The 23550-nt window shown below is 37.3% G+C and overlaps 1 protein-coding gene across 5 annotated transcripts in view; it reads left to right on the forward strand.

Annotated features, from left to right (window-relative positions):
* The window catches only part of pnpla6 (patatin-like phospholipase domain containing 6), a 47833-nt gene extending 32259 nt beyond the window's left edge, over nucleotides 1–15574 (forward strand). Inside the window, exons 29-37 of one of the 5 annotated variants that reach the window (XM_038291095.1) lie at nucleotides 107–176; nucleotides 3890–4006; nucleotides 6580–6696; nucleotides 9201–9349; nucleotides 9693–9845; nucleotides 10567–10683; nucleotides 10798–10885; nucleotides 11288–11427; nucleotides 14037–15574. In XM_038291095.1, coding sequence (XP_038147023.1) covers nucleotides 107–176; nucleotides 3890–4006; nucleotides 6580–6696; nucleotides 9201–9349; nucleotides 9693–9845; nucleotides 10567–10683; nucleotides 10798–10885; nucleotides 11288–11427; nucleotides 14037–14111 — 1026 coding nt within the window. In that variant the 3' untranslated portion in view covers nucleotides 14112–15574. The remainder of the gene's footprint in view (nucleotides 1–106; nucleotides 177–3889; nucleotides 4007–6579; nucleotides 6697–9200; nucleotides 9350–9692; nucleotides 9846–10566; nucleotides 10684–10797; nucleotides 10886–11287; nucleotides 11428–14036) is intronic. The other 4 variants (XM_038291102.1, XM_038291118.1, XM_038291110.1 and 1 more) reach the window with 4 other exon arrangements.
* The last annotated feature ends 7976 nt before the right edge of the window (nucleotides 15575–23550 follow it).

Raw genomic sequence — 23550 nt, forward strand, 5'->3', positions numbered from 1 at the left:
AGACAAAACCTTTTTGAACAGGCGCGATCATTTCTGAAAGATTCTATATTCAACAAATAGACAAATATTGTTAATTACTACAGATGTTAATGTCTTTTATGTTCAGGATCTGTGGCTTCCATACTTCAACGTCACCACAGACATCACAGCTTCCGCCATGCGGGTCCATCAGGATGGTGAGTGACAGCTGAGCTGGGTCGAAGGCCATTTTTTTTTCTTTATCAGCATTCAGTTTTGATCTTTTGCCATATATATTTCACAATGATTCAGCAGCAAATGTGCATTAAAGCAAATAAAGGTATGTGTTTGTCACTCCCAACATTTAACAGGACAATTGTGTGGAATTGGCGCTGACTAAAATGGGTTTCAATTACTTCAAAGAAGCAGTCTAACAGCGTGTTATTGTAGTCAGTCAACCATCAAGAGCTATTCTGGAACATTTATATACCTAATGTTGAATCTAAAAATTATATTTCTGATAACCTGCAGCTCAATACAGAAAAATTCAACCCTTAGCAGATTGGACTTAATAAATGCAGAGATAAAGTTTACAAATTGTACCAAAGACCAAATAAATTTAGGAACTATGCAGATATTTCACAATACTCAGGAAATGGTTTCTTACCAAGTCCGATTATTGTCATGTTAAGTTCTCATTTCAAGCAGATGAATAATTGGTAATTGGTTGTAATACTGGTTGGCAGAATAGTCTATGCATTCATTGTTTTCCCCGCTTCCTGACGCCTGCTTTCCCTTTGATTTGGATTGCCATTGTTATAACTGCAGACAGGTGCAAACGTGCACCAAACCCTGAAAAAAACACTCAAAACTCACACATAAATGGTGCAAATTTGAAAATGCTTAAAGCGATGCCTCTCAAAGAATACCTAGATACACTGAAACCTCTTGTAATCTAAGGCTCAGTTCACATAGGTTGGACCAAAGATTTAGTCTAAACCCTAATTTTCAGCATTTATTGACAGCATTTAGGAGAACTGGAGGTGATGGACCTGGTCTTTATTCTCTGCATCAAAAATACCTCAGGAATATATAACCCTTTACTACTGGCAAAAAAATCAGTTTAAACCTGGCAAAAATTGGCTTTTAGTGGCAGTGTGTATTGCTCACTAAACTGCCCGGACTATAATCACTTTTAAACGGCTCAGCTCTGATTAGTGAACGGTAGGAACATTAGACCTGGGTCAACCCGTTAAATTATCTGACACCCTTGAGCGCAACATACGGACATCAACACACTGTGCCGGCCACATTTGATCTACCAAGCCACAACAACTCTGTTTACATTAAAAAAAATTGGAACAGATAAAAGAGCAAAACAATAAAACACACTCACTACAATTTTTAGTGAGAAAGAGGCTTATAGAAAGTCTAGTCTGAACAAAACAGGTCTAAAATTAGGAACGGACAGAAACCAAAGTCAAACACATAAACTTTATTGACATGCTCGCTGACAATTCTGTACAAATAAACCTCTAAATGTGTTAAAGTTGCTGCAGCCAGAGAGTTGGAAACATCTTTCAATGAATTTATATAAATGAGAACCCTGATTTGTGCCTGTCTCTGCTTTTATTAAATGTTTTGAGTAGATCTTAGCAGATTTTTAACCTTCTTCTATAAACCTCACAAATCCAGTGCTCTGATTTCCAGTCAATATAATACTTTATTTTCAGTCAATATAATACTTAACTATCCTTTACAATATGGTGCATCACATTGAGTTGTTGCTGATTCAGATGCCATTCCTGGAGTCTTAGTGCTGGATTTCCTGAGGTTAGAGTCTGTGGTCCTGCAGGAATGCTGCTGGTGTTTGCATCTTGGCATGTTTCTGGACTAACTGTTGGAGAACACCTTTTTCCTCTGTCATTACTGCCATTATGAGCTTTATATAGACTCTTTATCCCTCTTCTGATTCACTTTCTCCACTTTCCTCCTCCTCATAGAAGCTTCTTTCTTTTTATCGTTTGTCTGAATCACCTGTTTAATATTGTTGCAGAATAAATACACATAACACAGACAGCCTTTTAAAGCTTGTGCTCTAGTTATAATAACCTGTGTAGATGCTGATTCCATGGCACTACAATCCCCCCCCCCCCTGCCATGTTCATGTCAACTTGTAGGATCCAGAACACATCACTCTTAAATCTTCATCATCTTTCCCCTAATAACATGCTACATTGTTTGTGTCTTTTATTTACTTCCATTCTAAACCTCTGGTAGTTTGATTTGGTGCTTTTTCAGCAAGCAGTTATGGAAGGAAAAAGTTACTAGATGCCTTTTCCATGGCTCAGATAGAAAGAGACTGGACTTTTTATACCATTCATGGTTTCATCCTACCGTCGAAACTACTGGGACTACTTTTAATGATTACATCTCAAGCAGATGAAAACTGCCGGTCTGCTCACTCACTCACTCACTTTTCCTTTTTCCATCACGGAACATTTCTCCTTGTTGCACCAGAGTTGTTCTCCCAGACTACCTGTTTTAGCCAGTCTCCTAACAACACTAATGCTGTTTTAAACTCATTCGAAGCTCCAAATAAAGAGAATCTCAGGTTCTAAACAAGTTTTTTTTTTATGGTTTTCATTAGTTAACCAATGAGTTTGACTGATATTAAGCTGATCAAGATTTTTTTATTGGTTTATTTTTTCTAATCTTTCTACCAATTTTTACGCCATTAAAAGAAATTTGGCTGTTTTAGTTTTACACCATCCAGGATGTTGATATTTTCTTCCAGTGTACCATATTTTCTGACAGACTTTTGAAATGATCTTGGTCAATAACTGTATTCTGGAAAATACTTTTCACCTAGCACCAAGAACTTTAAATATTTAATCTAGAGAGTTTTGGCAGTTTGAGTCAGAGGTTTATGTTGCCAAATCTTTTACATGAAAGTCATCCATTTTGAGCTATTTTAGAGGATGTATTTGGTTCATTCTTCCACCATTTTTTAAGATGCTGCATTAAATATTAATATATTTTTAAAACAGGAATTTGGTCATAAGTTTGAATTTAGGTATGTTATTTCTATTAAAACAGGGCCATACAGCAGTTATATCCTTATGGCAGGTTTTAGATAAACTGCACTTATTTCAGGCTAAATATGTTCTAAATATGTTTCCAACCAGTTTTTAAGCCTGTCCCATGTATTATTCAACATAACTAAGTTGTGGGCATGTTACTAACATGCTGTATATGTTACTAAATGATTTATGATTTGTAGTGTAAAGCATTTCTTTTTGGTTTAGAAATGAGAAATGAAAGGAAGGTTAGGGCCAAGGATTAAGCTTATTATAACTGGAAGAGGTCTGCTGTCAATGTTTATTGTAAGGTATGTTTCACATTCACATGGATCTTGCTGGACATTCAAGATGCAAGGAATTCCTCAGTCTAGCACCTTGAAGAATAAGTTAAACTTGTCTTTGCCTTAAAGGACTAGCAACATCCCTTATACCATTCATTTGGCCTTAGTGGGAATAGATGTGTTTGGTGAAATAAGGCTTTTAGACTTCAAAACACTGTTATGCATGGCGGTGATAGCATCATTTGGTTTGGCTGTTTTGTAGGTTGTTGTGCTGGTGATGTCTATTATGAGTCTGCATAAATGCCTGACAGACTGTCTAAAGAAAACTGGGATGCCCCAGGACTTTAGCACAGTATTGGAAGTAGATTTGCTGAAAGCACTTCCTTTTCTTTCTTCTCCCTGTTGCTTCTGTCATTTTCTGTCTCGGTGTCACGGGCATTTCTCCCTCTCCACCTTTTACCTCCTTTTCTGTTCCTTTCTCTGTCCTCATTTTTTTTCTCCATGCGTGACGTGCGGTCGGGCTCATATTTTATGTGATCCTCCTTGTTCATCTCCATTTCCCGACAGGTTGCGTCTGGCGCTATGTTAGAGCCAGCGCCTCCTACACCCCCTATTTACCTCCCCTGTGCGACCCCAAGGATGGCCACTTGCTTGTGGATGGTTGCTATGTTAACAATGTCCCAGGTCAGATTTCAAACACCCTATCACTAAAACCTCCTGTTTTGGTCCCCGAATCGACAGTCAACCACTTGGCTACCCTCCTCTTTACTCTTTCCCACTTCTCATTTGTCACTAACCCGTCCTTGACAAGGTGGACATTGGGAGCCCATGGTTTGGAAGGAAATGCACAATCCCACATTTATGACATAGATTGTTTATTATCCTTTTAAATACATCCTATTGTAGTTTTAATTGGCTTTGTGATAAACTGACAGAACTCACTCTATTTGAAGGAATATGATCCAGCCGTGCAACATTTCTGAGATCAGAGATGTTGCCCCTGCATGTTTAATCATCTAAAGCACGACCATCAGGTGTTTTCTTTTTTTTTGTTTCTGCTAAATCTTTTCTTTTTCCTGAAAATTTAAAGACATGTACCGCATAAAAATACTGACCTATGCTCTCTTTTTAAAATGTTTATTTTCATGCAATAACTAGAGATTCTAGCAGATGAGTTGGTTGAATCTGGTTAAACAGCTTGGGACTTTGTCGACATTTAAACATTAGGTATTGATTTTATGATGGGGATAGATTTAAAGATATAGATTTCCAGCAAACAAATCAAACCTCTTACAGTTGTTTTTGTTTTATTTTTTTTTTAGCATTTTTTAACACCTTGCAGCCACAAACCAAAAAATACCTTTTATCTGGATTTTACGTGATGGGCCAACAGAAAGTATGCATGGTTTTAAAAATCATTATGAAATCTATAAAAGTAAGGACTGCATTTTTTTGTTTTTGTTTTACTCTGATATCTTGGATGAACCCACCAGATGGGTTAGAGATTTTACTGTGGACTTCTTTAAGGCAGGAATAGGTAATAAAACAACAACCAAAGCTTAGATTGTTCACTGAGCACCATTCATTCCATCATCTTGGAATCAGTATACTGTGACACAGTCGGCAACTTACAGAGACATGACCGTCCTTCTGCATCGACTGACTGATCAGACAAGGAGGTTTAGCCTAAGAAGCAGCCAGAACGGCCTTAGAGATCTCTGACTCAGATATGTTAAAGCACAGCTTTTATTCCCACACTTCACAAATATGGCTCCGAGCAGTTCAGGACCATGGCTAATACATGGACTAGAATCACTGCTTGGATTGACAGATGTTGACCTTCTGTAGCAAATACAATGTCTTTTTTTATGACATGATATTTAGTATTAATTTTCCATTACAGTCTTGATTAGCTCCATTCTTGATCCCATGTACTCAGAACGTATTTCAGCTCCACAAAGAGCATTACTGTCTGGAAGCAAAATGACAGTAACCCTCCATCCAGTCTAAAATGGAGTAGTTCAGGTCAAACTATGTCTATTTGCTGGAAAGAATAAATTTTTATCTGCAGCTTTAATTCCACTAAAAAGGTATTACTAAAAAAAAGTTATTTTTTTTTCTAATAGAAGACGCATTATTCATACACACTTTTCCTTCTACTTAACAGCCCTGCTTTACCTGGTATCACTATATATCCCCTAAAAATACTTTGAATTTGAAGGTTTTAACATGAAAAGAGGACAAAAACAAATGCCGTTTAAGATATGAATCCCAAGAGTCCTGAAATATCATACCTGCATCGTACGTCTTGTGCTGTTAGGGGTTGGAGGATCTAAAAGTTTCTCTCCTGAGGACTGAACTTATCCTGACCTTCAGTGAGTTCATCTCTGTCCTGTTTTATTTTATTCATATCTACCTACAGGAACATATTCAGCCTCTCCTGCTCAGCTCCTCTTCTCTTCCCTGGCTTTGCTTCCTTTTATCTGCATGCCAGTTCTTGTTGATTAGTTGTAAAAATGAGAATGTGTGTTCTGGATCCTGCTGTTGCACAATTTAATTCCCTTACATGAACCAAACAAACCCGGACACTCGTGCAGATGGCTGCCTCTCATGTTTTAATAGATAATCCCACCTCAGCGATGAGTTTACTACATGCACAGCGGCACCCCTGGCTTTTCTCTGTGGTGCTCCTTATCCTTCCAATCCATGCAGCTTCTAGCCTGCTCTTCCCCCCTGCTGGCACCGAGCTTTACTGCAGGACTGAGTAGGCTAGTTGCTTGTCTGCCATGTTCACAGCGAAAGACCTTGAAATATTGTCTCATCAACATATGCTACAGCTACGTATGTCTCTAGAAAGATTACAATAAACAGAGCACAGATAGGAGGCTGATGCGGCTGCTCCAAAATTTAAATTATCAAGATGAATGAATTCACACAGAAGTAATGTAGCATTGTTGATCGGACAAGATTTGGAGGTCTGAGCAAGCCTTAGCGCTCTCTGGTTGTTGCCGTATCCTTTATTGCCTTTTGCACAAGTCTCCCAGGGCTTCTGTGTCAGGTGATGTGGTTTGCAACAGAGTCTAAAGTTGAGCAGCACTGCAGTCCCAGCCCATGCAGGGATCAGCCTCCGTCCTCTGGCTGAGCCCCCTCCGGTGTTTGGATTGTGGTCTGTGTCAACACACTAATCAATTAAAGTTTAGCAAACATTATTGAGCTGTTATCCCACCCCCTCCCTCCTCCCCTCCCTGGTGTGCCAGGCTCTCTGTGGCGCTATGTACGGGCGAGCATGACCCTCTCAGGGTACCTGCCGCCTCTCTGCGACCCCAAAGACGGCAACTTGCTAATGGACGGTGGCTACATCAACAACCTGCCAGGCAAGTACAGGTGGAGTCGGCCCCAGATGGCACCCCAGCCCCCTCCCTCAACCTCAACCCTCCATACCTCCGATTGTCTGACCAGCTCCTGTTTCTTAGCGGATGGGGGAGTTGGAGTCATGGGTGGGGATGTTGTTTCAAGGGGGAGTTGTATTAATCAAATTACTAACGTGTGTTTATAGAGGTAAGTAAGGGGACGGGGTTTTAAGGGTAGTCCAGTGGTGATGCTGAGTTTTCCTAATCTAAACCAGTGACTGTAATTAATGTCTTTTATACTTACTCAAATTGGATCCATTTAAATATCATAGAAAGTCGTTTTATTTTACTTGTTGACTTCAGAAAATGAATCTGGTATATTACCAAGGCTCATTATAGTTTCAATCCTTTTTTTATTTTTTCTAAAAGTTGACTGATTTAGAGCTTATAAAACCCAAACATGGTTTAATTAGAAGGTAATGTTGATAAATGAAAGACTGCGTAAATGTCTTTTAGCTGAGTTTAAGCATTCAGTCGGGGCTATGAATTCATGAATGACTTCCTCACCGTGGCGTAACATCCGTATGGTGATAAGGAGGCTCTCATAGCTTTAATAGCCCGTCTATATTGTTTGGACTGGTTTAACTCAGGCCCATATTTTGGTGAATCAAACAGAGTTACTGTGGCCATTAAACCAGATAATAATAGCTTTGACTGGCCATAAAAGCCACGTCCTGCCGGAAAATAAAATGAGCATCTCTTTAACGGCATCAAGTCCAGGTTTGTATCACAGCCAGGATGCCTGTTGCCTGTGTAACATTAACTACCACACTTCCTTCTTTCATTCAACTTTGATTTTTATATCACCACATAAAGCAGCTGGTTAAACTCCCTAAACTTCAGCAATACTATGTTATACCTTTTAGCTCAGTAAGCCTTCTCTGGTATGTTTAAACCAGGGTTAAAAATGTTTTTAGTAACTTTATTTTACGTTATGATTTTACAAGAAGCTAGATAAAAAAGAAACAATCATCTAAAATATACCAGTCTTTTTACAATGTTAAAATAACATTAATTCATATTCATTATATGGATAAACCTTTTTTAAAGATTTTTTTAAGCCTAATTCTGCTAGGACTATAAATAATTTTGGATTTACATATAAGCTGTTAAAGTAAATGGCAGTAACAAGCTTTCTAAATCAGTCAATGCCTAATTTATTATTCAACAAACAGATGATGAAAAGTTTGTTGAATAAAACTGGTTAAAAGATGGGAAAAGTCAGCAATTTATTGAACTTCCAGCTGTGTTTTTTCTGAGGTTGAGAGGATTTACTCTTCAAACAGCCTGGTGTAGAGGAAGAAGAAATTGGAAGGATTCGGCTGTAATTGAAAACCAAAACTACTCAAAATTTGCTTTTATGTCACTCAGCACACCAGTCTGTTCTGATGGTAAAATTCAGTTTTTCTTTGTTTTTGTTTTTTGAAATTTCATTCATGAAATGTGTTTTTTTTCTTCTTTTTTATATATATTTTAGATTTATATTCATTGGCAACAGAACTGAATTGGCCTTTTTTAAATTTAACAGTGGGAGACATTTTGAAGTTTATGCTTGTGCTTGAAGATATAAGCACAATAGCTTCATGACCTAATATAAGCATAGTGACCCCAGTGCAATTCGCCCAGCCTCATATCTGTGTCTTCTTTTTTTGACTTGAAATTTAAAGTCATCTACTGTCTTTGTTAAAACAACAAAAAAAAAACACTTTGTGTGTTTTCTTGATGAGAGAAGAAATTTTGATTTATTCATTCATTTTGTAGATCGTGTATTTGATTACTTAAAAGCGTTTAAGTTATTAAGCATTTACCCTGCCTTTTAATTCCAGTATAATCCATTAGACATAGTATTGCTGCTTTAAAATGTATATACATAAAAAGTACTGGCTAAAGCTTCCCTGGAGGAAGATCTCAAAAGAATTGCTTATATTTGGAATCATGTGTTAAAACACTGATCTTCAGCTTTGCTATAAAGGAAGCAATTCTAACCCAGTTATCCTGTTATTGACAGAAGCCTCAGAATCAGGATCCTTTGTTATGATTTCCACCTCCTTTAAAGAGGAATTAGAGCTCTTTTTTTTTTTTTTTTCATAGGGGTTTTATTGTTTGGGTTTTGTTGATGGTCTTCCTGTTTCCTTCTTTAAATGGACTCAACACCACAAAAACTTTTATTGCCAAATAAGACAGAGAGAAAAGCAACGATTCAGACCACATGCTTACTATTCCATTTCCCTTATCCCCACACCAGATTTTTTTCCTAATGAATTTGACCATAAATGGAGTAGTGCAGTCTAAACTGGAGTTTTTGTGGTGTAGTCCATCCTGACCCTTCTCCACCCAAAATCTGTTCAAGGAAAGTCATTGAACATGGTTTTTGTTTCCCTCCGTTCTGTGCTTCTGGTTTCTCTGTCTTGCTTTATTTGAACATCTGTATGACTGTGTTTATGGCCGCTGGGTCAAACGTTCAACAGCGGACATTGCAAGGAACATAGGCACCAGGACAGTCATTGCCATCGATGTGGGTAGCCAGGATGAGACGGACCTCTGTAACTATGGCGACAGCCTGTCTGGCTGGTGGCTGCTGTGGAAGCGGATCAATCCCTGGGCAGAAAAAGTGAAGGTAAACTGATGAATTCAACTTGAATAACAGGAAAAAGCTTCTGAGGGTTTTTGGTTTATTTTTTATTGTTTAGATACAACAGTTTTATTTTAAGATGGATTGATTTTCAAAATGTTTACTTAGACAAACTTTATCGTCATTTTGTTCACATGGTGTATACAAAATGAAATTTTGTTTAGTACAGCTCTCAAGACATTTACATTTCTTAAATTGCTTAAGTGATAAAATGTAAACATAAGACTGATTTGATTTACAGTTTTACAACATTCAGGTTTTTTTTTTTTTTTTTTTGAACAGCTGCAGTCCCTACACTGCTGTTGATCTAAATGAATTGTTCCCACAGGTTCCAGACATGGCAGAGATCCAGTCACGCTTGGCGTATGTGTCGTGTGTGCGGCAGTTAGAGGTAGTAAAGAAAAGTGCCTACTGCGAGTACATCAGACCACCTATTGACCGCTTTAAGACCATGGACTTTGGCAAGTTTGATGAGATCTACGTGAGTGGAGTTTCTTCCTATAGCCTGTTTTTAACATATTGCACCACACCAATATTTGTACCATCAGGAGCTGCAGTTGGATCTCAATAGTATTAATTGATGTGGGAATTTAATTCCAACAGAGAACCTTATCTATATAATAGTGTATATATATTATGTGTTTTAAATGCCTTTATGCGTTACCTAATGAAAATAAATAATAAAGTAAACAGTTTCTCAGAGTGTAATCTCATATAAGGCCAATGAAGAAAATTGTTCTTGTGCTGAAATGTTCTGACCTGGGCGATAAGTTACATTAGGTCACTAATGAGGAATTGTCTGCTTTTTTCAACCATCTTAAGAGTTTAGTGGAAAAGGCAAAAATAGAATTTGCTCCAGTGGATGGAAAATTGTGTAATTCACGCATTCTTTTTGAAAATGTACCCAAAATTGTCATCACATTTGGATGTTAACGCAGCCACTTGGGGAGATTCACAAGGACACGGGTCAACTAAAAATCATACGAGCACAATGATATAACTGCTTGCTTTATATGTTGGGCATGTATGTAAAAAAAGAAAAAAGAAAAGATATCCCCTTAAAACGTACCAATTAATTCTAAAACACCTCATCTTTAGATATCCTCACTACATCCTGCCTCAGTATATGGTTAAAATCTAAAAAACTGATGATAGCTGATTTAATTTTTATTTATTCATTTTTTTGTATTAATGACTTGCAGGACATTGGCTATCAGCATGGCAAATTGGTGTTCACTGGCTGGGCTCGAGGCGACATCATTGAGAACATGCTGAGGGATCACCGCTCTGCTGACTACAATGACAGCAAGAGAACAGATGTAAGCTGAGCTCATTCATACACTTGGATCATAAATGTTGGTTTGATTTAGAGCATACATTTCACCACAAAGGAGATTTTATCGACACTAATGAAGATGACTCTGTGTCTTTAGTCCTGCACGTGTCCAGGAGCTGACTTCACGGATCTAGCAGAGATCGTGTCCAGGATAGAGCCTGTGCAAAGCTACGTAGCTGCAGAAGGTGAAGGCGGCTTCCTAGTTTGGAATTTAGAACAAGAATCTATCCTTTCTGACTTAAATGGAATGTTTCTGGGACATATGTTGCTTCATTTATTTTGTTGATTATTTAGACTTTAGAATTCTCCAGAGGTGTGAGTGTGTGAATGGTTGCTTGTCCTGTTTCTCTGTGTTGCCCTGCGATGGACTGGCGACCTGTCCAGGGTATACCCCGCCTCTCACCCATTCACTGCTAGAGATAGGCACAAGCACCCCTCCTGACCCCAGCTGTAATAAAGCGTGACAGAAGATGGATGGATGGATGGATGGATGGATGGATGGATGGATGGATGGATGGATGGATGGATGGATGTGGGGGTTAGTTACAGTATCTTAGATAATGTGTGCTTTAAATCCCTGTGTTCAGCAGAAGAGTCTGACTGTCTGACAGAGTACGAGGAAGATGGGATGGATACAGTGAGAGAAGAAGAGGGGGAAGAGGAGGAGGATGAGGATCCTGAGGACCACTCCCCAGGGGAGTGGGGACAAAATGGAGTCTTCCAGACTGTGAGTCCTGGTTAAAATCAAACTTACAACCAGATTATACATATAAGCCAAATTTATCAACAAAGACATTAGAAATATTAAAACTGCTTGATAACTTCCTCTGTACCTCCCTAAAATTTAAACAAGCTCGTTTAAGCTCATCCAACCAGACTCCCTTGTTTTTCCTCTGTTTTATTCTGCTTCTGTAAGTATGCAGGCACAGAAATAACTGAATATGAGAAAATATCAAAGCTATATAACAATAATCAGTAGCTCTCATTTTGTTGAGAATTTGTTTAACTGGAGAACTAGTAAATGACATGTCAAACAAATGCATATTTTCTTCACAGATGTGACACCACTGGAACCTTGTAGGCATGTTTTAATTACCCTGAACCTTTATTTTCCTCTGTAAGCAGAGGAGAGCTCAATGACCATGACTGGATGCTACAGAAGGTCATAGAAGGGACAGAAAAATGTAGAATTAAAACCTAACATGCCTTTGATATATCTTCTTTAAGAAATGGCTCCAAAATGATATCCCTTGATTTTCTGCAACAAATCTGCTGGGTTTCTTTCTAATGGATTTAGTAACACTAACGTGGTTCTAAACATATTTGCACAGAGAAATGCACTGGTGTGCCATTTAGCATTCAAACTTAACCGTTGTAAATGAGAATGGAGCTGTTTTGTTTTGTAACAAATGTTTCTAAACCCTACAGTTTTACTTTGTTAGATTTGCTCCCTCCGTCTCTATACAGGTGCTGGTCATAAAATTAGAATATCATGAAAAAGTAGATTGATTTCAGTAATTCCATTTAAAAAGTGAAACTTGTATATTATATTCATACATTACATACAAACTCATATATTTCAGATGTTTATTTTGTTTAATTTTGATGATTACAAATGACAACAAATGAAAATCTCAAATTCATCATATCAGAAAATTAGAATATTGTGAAAAGGTTCAAAATTGATGGCCCCTGGTGCCACACTCTAATCAGCTAATTAACTCAAACCACCTGCAAAAGCCTTTAAATGGTCTTTCAGTCTAGTTCTATAGGCTACACAATCATGGGGAAGACTGCTGACTTGACAGTTGTCCAAAAGACGACCATCGACACCTTGCACAAGGAGGGCAAGACACAAAAGGTCATCGCTAAAGAGGCTGGCTGTTCACAGAGCTCAGTGTCCAAGCACATTAATAGAGAGGCGAAGGGAAGGAAAAGATGTGGTCGAAAAAAGTGTACAAGCAAGAGAGATAACCGCACCCTGGAGAGGATTGTGAAACAAAACCCATTCAAAAATGTGGGGGAGATTCACAAAGAGTGGACTGCAGCTGGAGTGAGTGCTTCAAGAACCACCACACACAGACGTATGAAAGACATGGGTTTCTGCTGTCGCATTCCTTGTGTCAAGCCACTCTTGAACCACAGACAGCGTCAGAGGCGTCTTGCCTGGGCTAAAGAGAAACAGGACTGGACTGCTGGTGAGTGGTCCAAAGTCATGTTCTCTGATGAAAGTAAATTTTGCATTTCCTTTGGAAATCAAGGTCCCAGAGTCTGGAGGAAAAGAAGAGAGGCACTTCATCCACGTTGCTTGAAGTCCAGTGTAAAGTTTCCACAGTCAGTGATGGTTTGGGGTGCCATGTCATCTGCTGGTGTTGGTCCATTGTGTTTTCTGAGGTCCAGGGTCAACGCAGCCACATACCAGGAAGTTTTAGAGCACTTCATGCTTCCTGCAGCTGACCAACTTTTTGGAGATGCAGATTTCATTTTCCAACAGGACTTGGCACCTGCACACAGTGCCAAAGCTACCAGTACCTGGTTGAAGGACCATGGTATCCCTGTTCTTAATTGGCCAGCAAACTCTCCTGACCTTAACCCCATAGAAAATCTATGGGGTATTGTGAAGAAGAAGATGCAATACACCAGACCCAACAATTCAGAAGAGCTAAAAGCCACTATTAGAGCAACCTGGGCTATCATAACACCTGAGCAGTGCCACAGACTGATCGACTCCATGCCACGCCGCATTGCTGCAGTAATACAGGCCAAAGGAGGCCCAACTAAATACTGAGTGCTGTACATGCTCATACTTTTCATGTTCATACTTTTCAGTTGGCCAACATTTCTATAAATCCTTTGTTTTTATTGGTCTTCAGTAATATTCTAATTTTCTGATATGATGAATTTGAGATTTTCATTTGTTGTCATTTGTAATCATCAAAATTAAACAAAATAAACATCTGAAATATATGAGTTTGTATGTAATGTATGAATATAATATACAAGTTTCACTTTTTAAATGGAATTACTGAAATCAATCTACTTTTTCATGATATTCTAATTTTATGACCAGCACCTGTAGTAGCCAGTAGCAGATTTCTGTATCTTTAAGTTAAAATAAAAAATGTGATCAGTACAGGAGTCTGTATAGGATGATTAAATTATAATACCCTCTACAGAGACCAAAGGTTCAGGGGAGTAATTAAGGCGTGGCCTTCAGGGCCGTTCTATGGGATGAATTCCTAGTTAAAACCCACTCTGATTCCTGGGAAAGGTTCTTGGGTTGGAAACGCTCTTTGGGTTGGATTGTATTTTGAATAATTGTTTTCCGCTCTTCAGGATGAGGAGAAATCGGTGAGGCAACGCAGGAAACTTGCCAGCGACTCCAACGCTTCTGAAATCTCTGACTGCTGACAGAGGGCCCTGGAGGAGCAAAGGACCAAGTGGCCATAAACTGGCAGGACCTTAAAAGTGGCTGCTGCCCCCAGCACCTGAAATCTCTAAAACATCAGAACATCTTTATTTTTTTTGGACCACTTTTTAAGAACCAAGTTTGTGTTTAATTGAGTCGTCTTTGCTATAACCACTTTGGTCCTAAACATAAGAAGGCTTCTTCAAACACTTCCCTTGGATTTCTGCACTTTGAGGTACTAAGCTAACCAGAAGATGAACCACTATTCCACTCACTAAATTTAACCATAACACTTTAGATCAATGATGATTTATACTCTCTACAAACTTGATTTGGCAAAGCTTCTCTCCATTGATAGTTTATCTTATTCTATGACCCTCACTTTTTTGGTTTGAATTTGTATCTTTTATTTTGGTCGTGGTCATTTCTTATTTCCGATCGGCGGAGCTTCAATTAGCTTCTTACCAAAACAACATGGAGAGACGATGTGCTGCTGGGTCTAAAGGTGTGGTGATCAAGAAAATGTTAATGTGGAGTTTAGGCTGAATTAATTGATAAGTTTAGAACCATGTTGATAATAGTCCACAGATGATAACTAGAGAGAGAAAAAAAATTGATTTTTTGAGCAAACCAATGCAATTTTTACTAAATTTACAACTTTAGTTCAGTAGAACTAAATGAGCTAGAAGTGCTTTATATAGAGTAGATCAGTTATGAGGAAGAAACCTGAACTGTAAAGAGGAATGAATGATTTGATTGGGTGAGTGAGTGAATGACCTTATTTGGGTTTCATTAGACATCATCTCAGAATCAATTAACGTGTTTGTTCGTTTTTAACCGCCGTTCACGTATGCTCGGTGAACTCAAGGCAAACAAGCCTGTTGTTTGTGTTTGCACAGCGTCAGCACTCAGGGTTCCTGCGTATGACTTGATGTTTTTGTTTTGTTTTTTGGAGGGGTGGTGAATAACTGGGTTTGTGTTCAGCTAGGTTCTCCAGTTGTTCAAATAAAATAAAAATCCCCTTAACTATGTAAATAAGAAATTACGCAGAAATCCAGAGTATCTTTAGCAACATCTGTTTCAGAAAATAAGATTATAGCAAGATTTCCGAATGTCAGTATTCACATATGTACATGAGATGGATTTTTTTTTTGAAAGTTGATGCTTTAGTACATAATAGGGAAACTAAACCAAAAATAATAAGGGGTTCTTTTAACATCTGTTCTGTTGGTACCAGCAGGTTCTCATCTTTGTTTAGTTTTTTTTTTTTTATTAATTTATTTTTTAAGTTATGTGGCTACTACTGGGTTTGTAAATGAATGAATGGCTGTTTTATTTTAAATAACATGGCTTAAGCTTTGTGCACTGAAATGTATGTATGAGGTATTTTTTCCTAGGAAAATAATTACAAAGAGGTTTTAATTTATGAGGCATATTGGGAAATAAACATAACATTTAACCTGAACTGTCTGACTTTATTTATTTCTTGTTTAAATGGCGGTTTGTGAAAATGCATTCTGGATTTTGCCTCTGTCACCCTGAATAAAGAGATTAGGTCAGAGGATCTAGATTGGCGCATATGGACACAGTTCCTAAGGCCGATGTTTGTTTTTGTCACCTGTGCAGGAAAGGTTTTATTTACAGACTAAACTAAAGTGAAATTAATGGCGTGAACACCTGTTTCACTGTAGTACGGCTGAGATTCTAAATCCCAGGTTGCTTTAATTCTTTCAACTTAGAAATATTTTGCGCCCCTTTCATATCCAAAGAGCCATTTTGGCTCAAATCTGGCTAAATAAACATTGTTTGGAGACTCACATGTGATATAAGAAATGATGATAGATAAAAAAAAAAAAACATTTTCAAGCTAATTAAAAGAAAAATAGCCCTAGAAACACACTGCAAAAAACAAAAACCTAAGTCAAAGTTTCTTACAATCATTTTTTTTTCTTTTTTTTTATTGAATGTGAATTAAATTGACCAGGTAAGAGACATTTTGCAAATGAAAAAAGACAATTTGCATTTAAACTAAAACACAGCTGTAGTCTCAAATTAAGTACATAATATCTAATTATCTTATTTTAAGGGTAAAAATATTCATCCCATTGGCAGATAATCTTATTGATCTACTAGAATTAAGGTTAAATATATTGTATGTATAGGTTTCATATATCTTTTATGTTATTTTGTTTCATTGAAGACATTGCTGTGATGTTTCTACCATCCCACTGGAAGAAAAAAAACAGCTTTTCCATGATTGGGAATGCTTTGAAACTTATGCTTAAATCAAAAACGTATTGATTGCACAGGTTCAAAGTTTATGGTTTTCCATAAACAATAGACCATTTTCACCTGCAGTAGAAACACTTCCTAATCCCTAAATTCCGGTTCAGGTGCTGCAATGTCATCCTAGAATAATCTTCAGGCACATTTTAAGCACACACCAAATGCAATAAAAAGAAAACAAACTAGACTTTATATCTTTGGAGTCAATTTATGATGCTTCTACCTTCTAAAAAGAGTCGCAGTGCCCTGCAAAACTTTTCACTCCCCATAAATATTCCATCAGCAGACATTAAAAGAGCAAATGCACCCTGCAACTTTCACACCTACCCAAAGCACACCACATTCAAAATGCTAAATGTCCTTATCATTCAAACTGGTTTTCTTCTAGATATATTTCTTTTGCTGAATTTATCTTGAAACATCAGGAAATGAGGGCCACCAGCCAGTCTGCTAATACAATTCTTTCCTAGTTTTTCTACAGCTCACTAGGGCTATGTCCTTTCCCCAGTATCTTGGATCTTCATCTGTCATCCCATCATTTCTGAGTTTCAATCTTTCTGCTTAACACATCATTCCTATGATAAATGGTGCTGGAGCCGCCATATTTCTCTAGTGGGAGTGTTTGTTTTTTTTTTCTTTTCCCAGATGGATGTAAAGTTCAAATTTTACCTCATTGGATCAGAAAGCAGTGTCCAAATGTTTTCTGTTTCGTAAATGTTTGAGTTTAATTACTGCCTGGCGCATCAGTTTTGATAGACTGGGAGGTAAATTATTATAAAACAGAAGATAAATCAGTAAGGGTATTATTTACCAAATAATCACTGTTTTAAACTTTTTTATTTTCCCCCCACATCTGCTGTGATACTTTGGTAATCCTGTTATTGTTGTTCTAAAAATATTCAACAAACCTCTGAGATCTCCACCGAAACCGAACATAAAAAGCTATAAATATTCATACGGATGGACTCTACTCACTATTTAGAGGTCATTTAACCACTGTTGGTCGCACTGCATTTTATTCAGGGATATTATTGACTTTTTTTTTAATGTAATACTTCAGCTTTCTATTTAAGGAAAGGCTCCTCATCTGAAGAAAGTGTTTATCTTATAAAACACAGCATAGAAAGAAAAAGAAAACTACCCCTGAGCTGAACATGTGAACAGTATCTCAGACTCTTTCTGCTGTCTTATTCTGTCGTAAAGATTATCTACCTCATCTGTTTGTCTGTCTGCCTTTTCGCTTTTATCTTGGTCACAGATTTAGCAAATGCTTCTGCATCATCTCAGTGTCAGGATGATATACTAAGTAGGCAGCATTGTTTTTATTCCATCCACCAAAACGTCCCCAATCATATTTTGAATCAAAATTTCCCCTTAATTTTGTGAAGAATAACACATACAGAACCAAATTTCTGCATTTCTGATGAATCTGGCAGATTACCTGTTGGTATTTGGTGAGGTGTCTGCCCTGTTATTCTACTATCGTTTTGCTCTTGGCAGCTGTTTGGACAGGAAAGTCATTCAGGCAGCTGCCTTTAATCAGCGTACATCCACCTATCTCTAAATGAGTACGCCAGCCCCACTAAGCATTTTGGTGAAGCAGTTGCTTAAACTCAGCTTTTTTCATTGCATTATAGATCGTTGTATCATTGGATTTGTTTATATAGCTATTCCATTACTTTAATTCCTATTTAGTCATGTATTATTTTTTTTTTAACTATTGTACCACTAAAGTGTACTTTTCTCTCTAGTTTTTCCTAATTATGTACAACGCTCTGAATTATCTTGTTGCTGAAATGTGCTGCATAAATAAATATGCCCTGTCTTTGCAATTTCTGGCATCTATTTTTGAACAATAATCAACAGGCATCAGCCTATCTCGAATGCCATAGACTCACTTCTTTGTTAGTGCAAAGCACATTTTTGCTTTATTAAAATTGAACGTTTTCATTTCTTAGTTCCCCATCTTTATAAGTGGTACTGTTACTGCATTATTAAAAAAATGGACATTCCCTTCTTTTCTGTTTTTTTTTTTTTTTTTTTGTTCGCTTTTGTTAAATCACACTTAAATGATTTATCGAGTTTAATTCAATAACAGTTTTTTAAAGTATGGTTTTACTTCGTAATGAGGTAAAAACTATCCAAACCAACATGACCAAATGTGTAAACGTCAGCATAGTTAAACCAAAAATGCAACCAGTATTTATTTTACAGTAGCTGAGTTGTATTTAAAATTGTAAATTTAGCTCACCCATATCTGGTTAGTTCTTTCTCTAAAGCAATTCAAAAAACAAGATTTATTCTCTAGGTTCATGAAATAAAAAAGACAGGGATAAAAATCTAATCTGACTGAGACTTCCAAATAATCCTTAACCCCATCTCATGATTGCCAAAATGTTGTAACGATCCTTGAAGATAGTTTATTTACTGAAGATACAAAAGAAGAGATTTTTGGGAAGTGTTACGTTAAAATCTGGATAAAACCAGTGCAGCCTTTCAGGGAAAACACATTTTACCTAATGTCATACATGGCAGTGAGGTGGTGTGGAGCTCTTTTACTGATTGCTGAACAATACCTACTGGATGAAAATCCTTAGTTTCATCAAATGAATATATCTAACTATTCATTTGTGTTTTTGAGCTCAAGTTCCTTCAGTTTAAGCAGGAGGACAGTGACATAAAAGTACACCAGAAATGTGTACCAGGTTCTATGGCGCGATCATTAGCACTTTGAATCTGGTAATCTTAGTTCAACTCTCAGTAAAACCTACAAACTGCTTTTAAATGTTTGTAACTGCTTAGTGCTCCATTTAAAAACTAATGTTTGTATTCAAACAAATACAGCACTTAAAAACCTCTTCCAAGAAATTGATAAACTTTCTCCCACATGAGAATGGTCCCCTAAACTTCCTTACACCAGATATTCTGCCTTTGAAGGAAAAAGGAACGGCCTAGTCAAAGTCTGGATTTGTAATCAGATTGAGATGCTTTATCCTGACTTTAATCGGACCAATCATCATCAAAACCCCCCAAATGGAGCCGTCTTACCTTTGCTCTTTTTGTAAACAACTTGTCTTAAATACCTTTTCGACAGCAACATGTTTTATGTCTTTAGGACCATATTCGTCCGTCTTCACTGAGATTAGCTGCCTCCCTTTGACTTTGACTATTTTTCAAAAACAGTATGGACAACCATCAGGTTGGACATAAAAAACACACAACATGGACAGGTGATGTTCATAAAACACTTTTATTATTATATCACAAAGAGAGAGATTCCTACTTTCAGGTCTAAAAAAAAGGTTCATTGTCTACTTATCCACTGTTGTATTTTAGAACATAATTCAAATCTGGGTTTTATTGGACAATATGTTATAACAAGCATGTTACGCTATATAAATATTTCTTTAATTATTTAAAAAATAAAAAATTCTGCACAAACAGGTGAAGTGAAGTGGAAAAAAATATATAAGGTAACTTATGCTACCTTTGTTTTAACACTGCAGTTAAGTGCCAATTAGTTAAATTCATCGCCAAACTATTCAATAAAAAAGAATCAAAGAATAAATCAACAGTGAGTGATTAATTAGATTGCATATTCGTTTGTCAATTAAGAATACCAACAATCTCCAAGCATTTTACTAAATCTAGTTATTTGAAGAAAAATAAATTACAAAACGTAAACTTTCAGCACCTATAGCTATAGTTAAGTGATCATCTTGTCTAATCCTTATCCTTTCTTTCCTCCCCTTTTTGTAATGAAGCAAAAATGGAGTCTATGATGCCACATACCTTTTTTAAGGGAAAATATATGGACTGATCTCCAGGAATGTATCAAAAATAATTTTTAAATTTTGTGACACTAGAGAATTCACTTCTGAATTATTTTTCTCTCTGCTATTTCAAATAAAAATTAAATAAAGCATTAAATTATCTTAAATTATCTGAAAAAAATAAAACAATTAATAAAAGTTGATTTGAATAAAAAAGTGAATAAAAAATAAGTATAAAATAATTAAATATTAATTTATGCCTCAGTGCTAAGTTGTAAGATCAGGAAAAGTTTTATTCTTGACTAAAAAATAAAAAAAAAAAGGGGAAAAAAATAAAAGTATGTCCATGTTTGTCTCACTTGATGCAGGCCTGTTCACTTCAACAGCTTTTAGGATGCAGCAGCAGCCTAGGATAGTGATAATTATCGTTCTTCTTTTTTCTTCTTTCTATCTTCTTTCTATCTTTTTTTTTTTTTTTTTTTTTTTAGAAAGACTGAACCTACTATCAGCAGGAATAATGTGCAAACTCCTATGATCAGCAGATGGCAGCAGCGTTGCTCTGTTTTTTTTTTAGCAGACCATATCTGACTTCAAGGTAAATGTTTTGCTCAGTTTTTTGAACCACGGCCGGAAAACCACATCTCCATTGTTATACATTCAGTGTATTATTATCTTTACCTGGCTAAACCACAAGTTTATTTCAAAAACCTTATTTTTTTCTTTTTACTCAAGACTGTCAGCTTGTTTTTAAAGAATAAAAATGATTAAGTTTATTGCTGCCATTGTTTCTTGGACTATAGGCTTGCTTGGAAATACTCACTTGCCTCCTTTTCTGATTCTAATAAAGAATTCCCCAATAATTCTCCTCATTCATTTCTCTCTCTGTTCTACGAGCTCTACTAGAACTAGTTCCTTTTAAACACGCCAGCGGCATGTTGTTACCTACAGCAAACATAAAGTGCAGGCGGTACAATTCCTCCTCTCTAAGTTTATTGATGTGCAAAACCTTCCTTCCTTCCTTCCTTCCTTCCTTCCTTCCTTCCTTCCTTCCTTCCTTCCTTCCTTCCTTCCTTCCTTCCTTCCTTCCTTCCTTCCTTCCTTCCTTCCTTCCTTCCTTCCTTCCTTCCTTCCTTCCTTCCTTCCTCCTCTCAGTGGAAACATCTGTTAGTGTTTCCCTTGCTTGTGTAAATCTTCTGCACCAAACTTTAAAGAAGCTCTCACTCATACTGGTTGTCTTCTGCTTATCGAGGAATGGGGAGCAGTGGCAGCTGTCTCACTAAATACTGTACACCCAGACTTCCCTCTTCCCAATAACATCCTTCAGGTCCTCTGGAAGAAATTTGAGGCGTATCAGGAGCAGCCGAATTATGAAGGCTCAGTCCAAATACTTCAGACTGGTACTGTAGGGACTCTTAACCCAAAGCAAAACTGAATTGTAATAATAAGTGCTATCTGAATAGTGCTGCCAGTTAGGAAGAGGCTCAAGGCTTTTTAGGGCCCATTCATTCATTACAGGGACTCCCTGGCGTCCCTCCACTACGAGCTATACAGGGACCCACAATCTTTTGCATGACTGGGTGTATTGGCATAGCCCACTTCATGGAGTTTAACAAAAAAAAACATTCCTCCTTCATGTCGTCTGTGTCCTCACCTTCAAAAGGGAGAAATTCAGCAGTTCCCATTTCTGTAACTTTTTTTCCCCAGAAGGCTGTGGTTCTAATTTGACACGCATAACCCATGTGTCACATGTCACTGGCGTAAGGCTGAAGCCCTGGATTGTGTTCTTAATGTTGACCCAGCGAAATGTGAAGGAACAGGAGGTAGGTGGTACAGTTTGAAGTCTTTGGGTCAAGCTCTAGTCCCTCTAGCCTGTTCTGGGCCATCCATTGGGTCTCCCCCTGGTGGGATGTGCCAGCTTTATTCTGCTTTTTCTTCAACATTGGAATTTTGCACAGAAAGCATTCATGTAGGTTGTTTTGGTTAAAGGTGCTGCACCTGATTTTGCACAATCTTGAACCATGAGCAAGGAGACCAGTTTAGTTTGGACCTCCACTAACCTTCTCCCATTGATAAACCTTCCCCACTTCCCATGAAGGTGATAACGTGCACATTTTTGTGATAAAAGTAACAGAAAGTTACCTGTCTATAAGGACTAAAGCAGTTTTAGGTCTAGATTCAATCCGAGACGGCCCCACAAATGTCTCTACCTTGTGTCGGCTGGTCCGAAATTTGAAAGCGCATTTGGTAACTCTTGCGTTTCAACTTACGGCTGCTTTTTGTATTTCTGCTTCTGTCTCCTTGAACCCCAGTTGGCCTCAGCAGATGATCGCTCACACTGAGCCTGTTTCTGCTGGAGGTTTCTTCCTGTTAAAAGGGAGTTTTTCCTCTCCACTGTCGCTACAAGCATGCTTAGTGTGAGGGATTGCCTTCGAGTCAATGAGTAGATGCAATCACCTGGTTTTCCTTTGATAGAAAACTTTGAATCAATTGGACTGTATGATCTGGTTGAACTTTAAAGTGCCTTGAGATGACTTGCGTTGTGAATTGGCGCTATATAAATAAACTGAATTGAATTGAACTCTCTGTTGTCTGTCTTCATTTTGAGCCTTTAACACTGTGTTGGTGTATATGCAGAGACAACCAGCAGAGATATTGCAGCTTTCTTCCTGCTGGGCACCATACATCTCTATTTACAGGATGTGCCAGGCATGTGCATGGAGATAACTCCCTTTACTGTGAAATCCTTTAATGGTTTCACATAAGGAACCACATTGGCAGAGAAAACTGTCACATTAAAGATTGAAGTTTACACAAAAAATACATGGATTTCTGCATATGTGCAATTAGTGAGTAAATTATTTCTGATAAAATGATTTTTTTTTCTGACGCACAATTTTCCATATACAAAGCATTTCTGTCACCTAGATTAGAAATCAGGTACATGTATGTTTCTTATTCCTTCCTTTGAAAATGAACATATCCATGCCTTTCTATGGTTCCCTAGGAGCGCCTCTTTGATTTCTGATAGCTATTTATGATCTTTTAAATGAAAATTCCATTTGTAGAAGTTTTATGAGGGACACCGTTTTAGTTTTTTTTGCTGGCTTGTGATGCTGTGATGTTCTTTCCCCTTCAATATTACGGCTCCAACAGCAATTACTGGAATATTAAGAAGTGCATCTGCAACCATTTACATTTTTTCACACACTGAGACTATTTGTCTCTTTGCTTTAACCAGTCTAAAAACAATATAGATTACTTAGGGTAGAAATAGATGTAGTAAATATAAAAAATGGGAATGTTGAATAAATAGCATATTTCCTCATATTTGGCATATTTTTCCTAATGTGTTTAGTGGTCCTTGATAGTTTATGCCCATTAG

The sequence above is a fragment of the Cyprinodon tularosa genome, unplaced genomic scaffold (genome assembly GCF_016077235.1).
Source record: "Cyprinodon tularosa strain WSP-4 unplaced genomic scaffold, ASM1607723v1 ctg108, whole genome shotgun sequence".
In the NCBI taxonomy this organism is placed as follows: domain Eukaryota; kingdom Metazoa; phylum Chordata; class Actinopteri; order Cyprinodontiformes; family Cyprinodontidae; genus Cyprinodon; species Cyprinodon tularosa.